The sequence below is a fragment of the Abramis brama genome, assembly GCF_963993115.1.
Source record: "Abramis brama genome assembly, chromosome: 9".
Taxonomy (NCBI): Eukaryota; Metazoa; Chordata; class Actinopteri; order Cypriniformes; family Leuciscidae; genus Abramis; species Abramis brama.
Genome location: NC_139971.1, coordinates 43,240,950 through 43,253,187, shown reverse-complemented (window position 1 = coordinate 43,253,187; position 12,238 = coordinate 43,240,950). Strand labels below are relative to the sequence as shown.

Here is a 12,238-nt window from a genome sequence, read left to right as displayed (position 1 = left end):
GCGAAAAATCACGGACCTCGCTGTTGATGAGGTGATCAAAAGAAAAAAGACGAGCTTATTCTGTCCCACCAATATTTCAAATAATTTGTGCTTCTCCATCTGTCTAGCCCGTTTCCTCAACCCCCAACACCCCGAGAGCGAGTTAGAAAAACTGGCTACCGTCATCCAAAACAGCGTCGGCTTCTCAATCCAAGACCGAATCGGTCTCGGCGACATAGCCTCGTTTGAACGAGCGCTAGACATTAAAATCGTCGTATTTCACAGATCTAATGCATTGGTCTTAGAAACCTACAAAAACTCTGACGAACCCCACCCAAAAACGGTCTTCCTCTATCTCCACAACGAGCACTACTACATGATAACGAGTTTGACGGCATTCATCGGTTCAGGTTACGTGTGTCCATTTTGCTATAAATCTTACACCACCCGCAGAGACCATCGATGTAAGCACGCCTGCAACATCTGTTTTGACAGCGAATGTTACAGGTTCCCTGTAAGAATCATACATTGCCCCGATTGTCTGCGTTATTGTAAATCGGCTTATTGTTTCGAAATGCATAAAAAAAACCCGCCTCCCGGTCAGGAATACCCCGTCTGTGATATGATCAAATACTGCAAACTATGTAACAGACGTTACGACGTTAAACCGGGCAAGAAAACCAAACACATCTGCGCCCCAGACAAGTGCGTGCATTGCCGCGAACATCTGCCGGACGATGGTGAGCATCAATGCTTCATACAACCTCTAGAGCCTAAAGAACCCTGTGAGAAATACATCTTCTACGATTTCGAAACGCGTTACGAAAACGGTAGACACGTGGCTAATTTTGTTTGCGCCATCACATTCAAAGGCAAGAAATTTACTGCTAGCGGTACCGGCTGCATCGCTAAGCTAATCAACCACTTCAGACAACCCCGATACACAGGCTACTGCTTCATCGCTCATTACGCCTCCAGATTCGACGCCTTTCTAATCCTCGAGTATTTTTGCAAATCAGGGATCGCGATTGAGGTCATAATGCAAGGGTGCAAATTACTCTTGATGTACGATGATGCTTTTTCCCAACGATACATCGATAGCTACTCATTTTTCCCATTCGCTCTCGCCAAAATGCCCGCGGCGTTAGACTTGACGACGACTGAAAAAGGCTACTTCCCCCATCTTTTCAACAGGGTGGAAAATGAGAACTATTTTGGGCCATACCCCGACAAAAAGTTCTACAACTACGAGAACATGTCGGATAAAGACAGAGAAAAGTTTGATGCTTGGTACAGCACAGTGAAGGGCAAGTTCTTTAACTTCAAGAAAGAACTGTACGCCTACGGCGTTAACGACGTCGTGTTGTTGCGCGAAGGATGCATGAAGTACAGGGCGTCATTCCTACACTGCACCAAACTCGACCCTTTTGGGTTCACGACGCTGGCCAGCTGCGCGATGGGGGTCTTCAAAACACACTATCTCGACAGAAACACGCTCGCCCTCACGCATAACAAAGCGTACGTCCATCAAAATAAGTCCTACTCCAGCGGTTCGATCGAATGGCTAGAGTATATAAAAAAGACTCGAAACGTGGACCTTCACCACGCCGTAAACCACGGCGAAGTATCGATCGGTAAGTACTTTTTAGACGGCTACTACGAGCAGGACGGCGTCAGGCACGGCTTAGAATACGCAGGGTGCATCTTCCACGGGCACTGCTGTCGCTTTGAACCCAATCAGGCGCACCCCCTGTCAGGAGTACCCTACGGGGTTCTCAGGAACCAATTTGACGATAAGGTTGAAATTCTCCGGAACGCGTACGGTTTGCAAATCGAGGTTCTGTGGGAATGCGAATGGAACCGCATGAAAAAGACCGATCCCTCCGTGATAGAATTTATGGCCGATTATTCTGCCCCAGAGAGATTGAATCCTCGCGATGCGCTTTACGGAGGCCGAACGAACGCCTATAAACTATACCACAAGGTGAGCGGCGATGAGAAAATAAGGTATCTGGATTTCACCAGTCTCTATCCTTTCTGCCAAGCCAGGAAAACATATCCGATCGAACACCCCGAAATCATTTTCGCAGATTTTGAACCGATTGAAAACTATTACGGACTTATCAAAGCCACCGTGTACCCTCCCCGTAACTTACTGCACCCGGTTCTCCCTTACAGATGCCAAGGAAAACTCATGTTTCCGCTATGTAGAACCTGCGCTCAAGACCAAAACCAGACCTCGAGCTGTACCCACACGGACCAGGAAAGATCGCTCTCGGGCTGTTGGGTCAGTATCGAGCTTTTAAAAGCCATCGAGAAGGGCTATGTGGTAGCCAAGATAGACGAGGTTTGGCATTTTCCACAACGGTCAGACACGTTGTTTGCCGAATACGTAAAAACCTTCTTGCGTTTGAAACAACAAGCGTCTGGGTACCCTTCGAACGTCGTCACGGATGCAGAGAAAGAGGCTTACATCCGTGACTATTTTGAAAAAGAGGGTATTGAACTCGATCCGGAAAAGATCAAGTACAATGCGGCCCAAAGGGCAATCACAAAATTAATTCTGAATAGTTTGTGGGGGCGCTTCTCTTTAAGACAGAACTTACCTCAAACGATTCTGGTGAGCGAGCCCGAAGATTTCACCAGGATTGTTTTTGGCAATACCGACACGTTGACCTATTTCTCATTCGTCTCAGACGACGTAGCTCTCGTCCAGCATAAACCCGACAAAGACGATGTTTGCAAGGCTCGCGACGTCAATGTTTTTGTAGGCGCTTTCACTACAGCGCACGCCCGACTGGAATTGTACGAATTGATGGACAGACTCGGCGACCGACTGCTATACTCTGACACAGACAGCGTCGTATTTGTGTCTAGGGACGGCGACTGGGAGCCTCCTCTGGGCGACCATTTAGGGGAGCTGACTAGCGAAGTAGCCCCCGATGATTATATAACGACCTTCTGCGCGAGCGGTCCCAAATCGTATGGATTTGAGACGGCCAAAGGTCAAGTTTCGATGAAAGCTAAAGGTATAACTCTCAATGCTAAAAATTCCCGAGCTATCTGTCTCGAATCCCTGATTGGTCTGGTTGACAGCTATGTGACGTCGCATGATAGATCCAAATACATCCTGACTCAGACAGAAGACATTGTTCGAGATAAAAAGACTCTCACATTACACAACAAATCAGTCGTTAGAAGGTTTAAGGTCGTCTACAATAAACGTCGGCTTTTAAGCGATTACAGCACGCTTCCTTATGGCTACTGATCAGATGATGCACAGAGGGTCTCAGGATGTGTCCGATTTTGATTTCAGACTTCAACACCCTTTCAGCTGTGTCCTATCCGGGCCCTCGAATAGTGGCAAGTCTTATTTTGTAAAACTTTTGTTGGAAAAAGGTTTGAATATCATTTCCAAGAAAATTGAAAACATTGTTTGGTTGTATGATTGCTGGCAAACTTTGTACGATGATTTACTTCAATTGTATGACATTAAATTTATACAAGGAATACCCCAGACTCTGAATGATGATGATTTACTGCCTGTTACCACCGCTAATCTTCTCGTGGTGGACGACCTCATGGAGCAAGCTAGCGCTAACGTTGAACTGCAGCGGGTGTTCACGCAATACTGCCACCACAGGAATCTCAGCTCTATTTACATAGTGCAAAATTTATTTGCACAGGGAAAGTCCAGCCGAACCATCAGTTTAAACGCCAATTATATGATCCTGTTTAAAAATCCTCGGGACGTTCATCAAGTGGCGATGCTAGGTCGTCAAATGTACCCCGGAAACACAAAATACTTTATGGAGTGTTATCACGACGCGGTCGACCGACCTTTCGGCTATCTCATGATAGACTATAAAGCAAAAACTCCGGAGCAGTACCGTCTCAGAACAGGATTGCTTTCGGAGCGTCAAGTGGTTTATATCCCGAAAAAAAGAAGAGCGTGATAACCATGTCCGCCAGACTTTGTAAGCATCTGCCGGTGTTAAAACTGCTACATAAAGCCACTCCTAAACAACGACGCCTTATTTTACAATCGGCGTCCGACGAATTCATTTTAGCGCTCTGCGAACTGGCTCTAAACATCCTCTATGGTGTCATTCCGGTCAACAGGCAGCAGTATCAAAAACTGAAAAAGAGAAAAACGGATATTAAATTTGTAGCCAATAAAAAAATTGGCATAGCGGCCAAGAAACGAGTCTTCAACCAGAAGGGAGGGTTCCTATTGCCGCTCCTAAGCGTAGCCTTGCCGTTTCTCACGAACTTGATAGCAAATCGCTAGGATGGAGTATGCCGAGAAGATGTATTTAGTCCCTCACCATCAGCTGGACAAGCTCAAGAGTGAAAATGCTCGCGAGAACATTCAACAGACCGTGGAGAACGATTTGGACGCCGCCATAAGAAATATTTTACGCCGCACCGATTTGAATCCTTACGAAAAAGTCAAACTTTACACCCATACCCTGAGCAGGTTTTTGACCATCGTTAAACAAGGGGATCGTGAGAGCGGTGTTTTAACGCTTTCGTTACCCGATCTTGATCCCGGTCATAAAGACGAATCATCGACTGGTGCTAACGTTGAAGACGGTAAAGCTGACGGGGCTGTCGTCGACGAAGTTCTGAAGAATGTGCCATCGAGAAGTGTGAAAAACAGCAGATACATATTAGACAAGATGTCTAAAGCTAAAGGACTGAGCTCGTGGAACGAATCCGGGGAGTTTGTGTTCAGGGGTAAAGCCGTACAAGGTTCGCACATGCTCGATTTGTTAAAAAATGTTACGGCCCCGCAAAAGGTCAGGGATGACCGGAGACCTCTAGGATGGTCCGAGTTTCTACGGGCCTTTGCCGAATTAAACATTCCTTTTTCTATGGTGCCCAATCAACAGGTCAGACGCACGATTAACTCTCTAAAGAGTAAACCTCTAGAACCTTATAAAAAAAAGGCGCAGAGATATTCGCCCCGCCTGGCTCCAGATTTCGGAAACTCGCCTCTAAAGAGTAAACCTTTAGAGCCGCCATCACCACCTGCTAGACCTTATAAAAAAAAGGCGCAGAGATATTCGCCCCGCCTGGCTCCAGATTTCGGAAACTCGCCTCTCACCACATCGACGCCTGTTAGACCTTATAAAAAAAAAAAGGCGAGGAGATATTCACCTCGCTTGGCTCCAGATTTCGGAGACTCGCCGGCTATCGGCCGAGGGCGATGGTTGGAAATGTAACGATGTTGTGTGAGCATTAAATAAAAGACGATGAGAAATATAATGGTTTAAGCTTTTTTTATTTATACATCAAACACGTCTGCACGCAATGAATGCAGGATAACATTTTATCATTACAAACATGCGGTCTCAATCTCTTCACAAAGAGGGACACCATTTTATCATTTTTAACATAATCATCGGTGTATAGTTTCATCACATGGTTATAGTCGCGACCTCTGGCTAAATGATATAGAAAAAACACACAGTGCTGTCCGCAGGTATCCGATGAATAATCCTGGACGCGTCTGTCAGAATATAATACGTCGACGTCGTTGACGGCCAGAAAGTTATTGATGCTGATTGGAAAGCGGGGGCTGTTGGGAGGATTGCCGAAGCTGTCGAAAAAACACGCGGTCCCCTCTCTGGCTAAATAAACGGCGACCCAATGCTCACCCGGCAATTGAGCCGGGTCGGTATTAATGATCCCCATCGACGGTAAGATCCTCAGAGGTTTTTTGGGTAGTTGATCGCTCGGTAGAACCCCGAGAAAATGAGCCCTGCATGCTATTTTATCCGCGATAGCTGTGAGTTGTAGCGTGTTCATCTCTCAGTAGTGATCAATCAGTACCTGTCTGCGGTTAGACACTTCAATGAGGCTGTCGAATACTGCGTAAATTATTAAATTAATGGTATTCGGCAGAGCTTGTCTGAAACGAGCTTCGACTCTGATGTTCCCGGACTTGATCAGGGAAATGTGCTGGCCACAGTCCTCGTCAGGCGATAAGTTAAATGCGTACAGCGTGTATCCGTTCAGGAAATCATTCCTGCCGATACAGAGCGGTTGATCTTTAAGGTGTCTCCCGGTCGTCATCGCCAGCTGATAATATTCACGTACTGCCAAACCGGCATCGAAATTAGGTTGTAGAGGCTTGGCGGGGAATTGTTGACCGTCTACGTAGACTGCTAGGAATTCCAGATTGTAATGTTTGAACGCGAATGGATTTTTTTCGTAGGAACCGGTGAATGCGTCGTTGTCGACCATAGCGATAACGATAGACTTTGGCAGTGTTCCTAAAAACAGATTTTCTTGATTCGAAACACGAGAGCCGGCGGGTATGGAGAACGATTTTAGACAGACCCTATCGATGGGATACTTGGCCGTGGTCGAAAGCAGCGTCTGGGCGTGAGCCAGTCTCACCGGCGGCGATACAGAAACTTTTTTGACAAATAGGGACGCCGCCACTATATGTAATTTGTAAGCCACGTCGTCGGATCTCATCAGGCAGAATTCATCCTTTGCCCGTATAAAGCGTAGCTTTAAATCCAAACCATTAATTAAAAGCTTCTGCTGAAAGAATATATCGCTGTGTATGGGGGCAAGAAGTTCCACCTCCCTGCTTCGAGCGGTGTAGGTCGATCTCTTCGTCAACCCTTCGTTACGGCCTGCGGGGTCACGCACATCCATCTGACCGGCTGTGTCTTTGTGAAACAAACCGGCGGAGAAAATAGATTCCAGCGTATCTTTACCGTAGTTGAGCAGACTTTCAAGGATACAGCGATAGGGATAAGTTCCGGAACTCTGTGATATCAGGCGGTCGCCGAGGGTTACGTCGACTTGTGAAAACATACTAGCAGCCAGGTAGTTTATTGGACCCACCGTTGACGGGTGGGGGATATCATCTCCGTCAGGCCCTTTGATTTTCACCCGTAGATAGATCATCGTGTTATTGAGATCCAAATAATCATCGCCGTTGCCGGCGATAAAAAACTCCAATGGTGCAGAGTCCGATATGGCCGATAATGGGGCTACTTCTAAATAGCCGTTTTTCTCAATAACGGTCTGCGTCAGCGGGACCGTAAATAGGTCCAACTCGGACTTGATGCATTCTCCCGACATGCGGTGCAATAACGCCATGTTAGAAAATGGTTTTTCCGACTCTCTTGATCGTCGCCTTTCGACTAACAGACGTCTTACGCTTTCTACGTACGACTGAGCGTTTCTTTGGTCCAAGTGTTGTTTTCTTCTTTCCCCACTGACCACGCCTCCTCACACCCGGTGGTTTAGACATCCTCTTACGAGCCATGACCATCAGACCCGATCCGTCTTGAGCTTTATCGTTATGAGATCGCGTGAATACGTTTGAGACGACGTCGGATACTATATTTTTAGCGGCAGATTTTAGATGGGGTTTCGCGATGCTAAATCCTCTTTTTAACAGAGGTATAGCCATCCTGAACAGGCCTCTGAAAAGACCCCCTAAGCCTGCTCCGTACATAACCCCTCCACCGGCATACCCTGGTAAACCCCCGCCGGCCTGATTTTGGTAGTAGCTGACATAGTCAGCGGTTTCTCCGGGTCTATAATAAACCATTTTTTGGTTTAAAGTGTAGTTTTACGATGACTTTCCCGTAAGAAAATGGTACTTCTTGGTTTTGATCGTCCTTCAACTCTATGGTGATGTCGGTGATGTGATCCTTATTGATCGATGCGTAATGCGGGTTGTCGTATCTAGCAATGACCGCGTCGCTGCTTTTACCCGATATATGTACGCATCTCAAAAGCGGGACGTGAGAATCACCGACCGCTTGATACTGGATGATGTCTGTGTAAACGTACAATGTGTAGAACCCCGCGTTGATATCGCATTGATGAGGGGCGTACATGATGACGTTTGCAGTAAAATCGGGTTTTTTATGATAGTTTAAACCTCCGAGAGGTTTTAGCGTCATTCCTAAAATAGTGGCCAGTCTACCACGAAAACTGACTGAAATGTTGGGTTTCGCGACCAGAAACACCTTGTTTTTTAATTCGTCGTGATTCAACACGGCCACTGGTGCCATAAGTTGATTTATAGCACGCAGTATCGCACGAATGTTTTGGTAGTAACCGCCGCTTATGTATAATTTCGTAATATTAGAAAAACCGATATTTGAGTCTTTGGAGGGTTCCGGGGCCGTATGTAGGATAAAATGACCATCTTCGTCATTAAAGTTGTACCAACTTCTAGGATATTCGATTTCGGCGAGTCCGACTTCCCATTGTCCTTTCAAGTCTATAGCTTGCGCCAGCCTGGTTGTATAGGCGGATATGCGATTTTCGGGATAAACCGACCTAGATGCATTGCACGGTAACGTGACGTAGAACCCGTGATCATCCATGGCGGTCCTTCGCTAGTATGACCTGATCCGTTAAACGTCGGGGTGTTTTAAGTCCAGCAGAGTTTTTTTATCTATGTAACTATTAAATTTTGAAGGCCATCCTAGCCATTTCACTAAAACAAGCGTAGATTTCCCTTGTTTTTTCTGACCTAAAATCTTTTCCACTTTAAAAGATTTGTTTTTACTGACAATTATTTTTTGCAACTCTTTTTCATAAAAAACCCCCTCGATGACATCACCGTCATAATCGGTGAGTCTGTAGACCGGTGGTTGACGAGGGATAGCCAAGGATACGGTGAAAAATTCCTCCGTGTAGTTCTGCTCATAACCTTTGGCGAACGGACCTCTCACTTTAGAAATCCTGACGACGTCGCCGACTTTGAATTTAAATACGGGTCTCTCGGTCTTCTTTATATCGCCGTACAAGTTTTGAAACACTTGACCCTCGTTTACTTTGTCGACGTCCACGGGTCTCATTCTGATACTTCGGTGATAACTGGTGTTGTACCCCTGCATAATGTCTTGTAAGACATCTATGTATCGTCGGGAATTTGTAGCCGTTAAAAATCTCCACATACGACTTTTTAACGTCCTATTAAATCGTTCCACGACGCTGGCTTTCAAATCGGTAGCGGTAGCGAAATGATTAATGTCGTGCTTTTTCATCACATCTTGAAATTGTTTGTTAAAAAATTCCTTTCCCTGATCCGTCTGCAATTTCTGCGGCACGCGGCCCTCTTCGAGGATAGACTCGAACGCTCTAGTGACCTCTGCGCCGCTCTTATTCTTCAACACGCGAGCCCAGGCGTACTTGCTAAATACGTCTATGCACGTCAGCAGATATTTATGACCGTCATTATCCTTGGCGTAGGCGATCATGTCGACGAGATCGGCCTGGAACTGAGTATCGACCCCATACACGACCACTCTGTTTCGTTTGTATTTTATAGGCGCTGTTTTGTGTAATGTGTAAGCGTCCTCACCAGCCAGCCATTCTGAAACCTGTTTATCGCTCAGACGGACCCCGCTGTCTTTCAAGACGGCGTCTTTTAATCGTTTTTTACCGCCTAAAGAGCCTGGGTTGGAGGGCGTATAATAAGCCTCTTTCATGAGCTCCGCCATGCTGCCGTTGCACCCGTTGGAAAAGAATGACGCGTACAAGCGGTTTGAATCAATCTTTTATTAAAAACGTTACAGGATATAATAGAAGATAGTAAACATGGATATAATAGAAGATAGTAAACATACTATAAGTAAAAATGGATATAATAGAAAACATGCATACAGTGACTAAGTAAAATGGTATTAATATAATACAACATGTAAAATACACAGTCTAAGTAAAAAATGGATATAATGGGGTTAATATGATAAAACATGCAAAATGGTATTAATATAATACAACATGTAAAATACACACTCTAAGTAAAAAATGGATATAATATGATAAAACATGTAAAATACACAATCTAAGTAAAAATGGATATAATGGGATTAATATAATAAAGCATGCAAAATAGGTATATAATAAAAAATACAAACTCTAAGTAAAAATGGATATAGCGGGATTAATATAATGACGTTACATGCAAAGTAAAGTAGGATAGTAATAATGACATCAGTGATAGTCTAACCAGAAAAGAAAATCGCGGCAGGCCATCATGTTTTTGTCTAGGATGTAATCGACGTACATTACGACAATTTTGTCTACGTTTTGAATCACTTCAACGATTCTGATAGCGTCGTCCCGATCATCGGAGTCATATTCTTTTGATTTCTTCATTAGCTCGGTACAGACATCCATCACATACGTACAAGTACACAGCAGATCGGTGACCCCGAGCGGGGATTGTGATTCACACAGCATATCTAGAACCTGTTTTATCATCACAACGGGTGGATCGTTACCGGCAACACATTTGTCCGTCATATAGTCCCATGAGCTAGTCAGTCCTCTTATATACACCATATTTTTCTTGAGATTAGCCTCGCGCACAGTATCTTGACATGGAGTATCGGGGTGGGATGCGTCCATAATAATCTTGCTCATGAGATCGGTCATCTGGTCTCTGTAATGCTCTTTAAACAATAATTCCATACACCACTTTAGGCTACAGGCTGCACCCATGTTGGAGATGGTTTGGTCACTGGCCATTCGCGGTGGGGAGATTTTCCCAGAGATCGACGACGTCGTAGACTATTTCCTTGCAGGGTTTGTCCAGAAGTCTCGCCCTGATTTCTTCCACCTTGGCGGCGATGAATGGTTCGTCTTTTAATTCGCGCAGAATAGTCCCGACTGTTCCTTGAATACGGTGGGGTTGAGATTTTAACCCCAACCGTCCTAGGAGGGTGGTGATGATGGAATGAAAAGAGGGTTTAAACAGCTTGCCTGAAAGTTCGTCAAAGTGTGTGTCGAAGTAGTAGTTGGGAGGGTCAAACAGACAGGAATGTTGCAGCTGGCTAGGATGGTTAATCGCACAGCCCTCGCAGTCGTCCTTCTGCTTGTCGTTGATGAGATGTTGCAGCAAAATCACGGTCGCGGCTTTTATGATTTTGAATCCGACGTCGCTGAAACAGCCGTCTGTGACGTCGAAGACGCGATTAGAATGAGGCAGGGTCCGGTCGATTGTAGATGCGTCGTGCGATTGCCGATCGTTATGGATCCCGAGACTTTTGACTGTCTCAGGGGGCGACTCCCAGCCTTTGTCGATGATATTGTTAGCTGGACCACCGTCGCATCCATCGTTGGACGATTCCGTGTCTTTGCGAGGGTTGATGAGGTAAGTCAGGCTGTCGGATCCATGTTTTTTGCTGGATGGTGAAGGTTTAGTGCAACCGCAGTCGCACTCGATCATCGGATCCCAGTCTAAGCTACGTTTGATAGCCGGACCAGAGTCGTTTTGGAGGTCCGAGGGTTCAGGGGTGATGATGATGTTGCCAGGAGCCCTATCGTTTTCAAAGCAAGATTCCAAGGCTATGCGCCGTCTGACCGTTTTAGCCGAGACCCAGTCGTTGTGGAGGCCCGATGGACCGCAGGCATCAGTCAGAGTATGTAGGGGTGCGTCGTCGTCGGGAGGGTCGAGAATGCTGCCGAAAGAGATACCGCAGCTGCATACGTGATCGGGTTCTGAAGCGTCGTCTTCAGCCATGGTTTATAAATGCTGCTTGGGAGGGTCGGGTCGCTGTATTTTATGAGCGCGGTGGAAAAGGGGGTGGGAACGTTGGAGCGCTTCAGCCTTGATTTATATACGACGCTTGACAAGGTCCGACCGCCGAGCTTTATGATGGCTGTAGTAAATGGGCGGGGAAGGCAGAGCGTACGTGCTGCTCCGTGCACATCTCTCAGGGTGGAACAGCTGCACTTTAATTTTGTTGTATCCATCATGCATGTCGCACCATTTGAACATTTTGTTGATAATTGAAAAAACACTGCTCAGCAGATCCAGATCGCACCACTTGAACAAGAATTGCATTTCATACAGATCCTGATGCTCTTTAGGCAGGATGGGGCCCATCCGAGTGTTGTTGAGCTTTGTCTTGTCTTTACAGCAGAATATGTAAACAGAATCATTCGGCTTCTTTTGAGTATGGTCACCTACCACACGGTACCGGACATTCGGGGTCACCCCGCCCCACTCACCCACGTACAAAGGCTCCTCGCCGCCGTCATTCAGATCCTTCCAGACACGTTTGTAAAATAGAGACCAGTCTTTTTCAGGGAATACCACGCACGCGTCTTGCCCCGGCTGAAACTCGTCGACGCCATCAGTGGTGTAGAGCGTAACTACTCGAGTTGGTTTGTGAAATTTGTAGCCGAATACACGGTTGCTACACATCAGAAATTCAGCTTTAGTCCATTCCGAAATTTCATGGAGAAAGCTGGTCAAACG

General features: G+C 46.0%; 1 protein-coding gene across 1 annotated transcript; it reads right to left on the bottom strand.

Annotated features, from left to right (window-relative positions):
- Positions 1-5,796: 5,796 nt before the first annotated feature.
- Positions 5,797-7,104, bottom strand: LOC311089543 (uncharacterized protein F54H12.2-like; the record flags this gene model as incomplete). The annotated part of the gene is made up of 1 exon (XM_084124266.1): positions 5,797-7,104. One exon carries the CDS (start codon positions 7,102-7,104, stop codon positions 5,797-5,799), a length of 1,308 nt encoding a protein of 435 aa, XP_083980392.1.
- Positions 7,105-12,238: the final 5,134 nt, after the last annotated feature.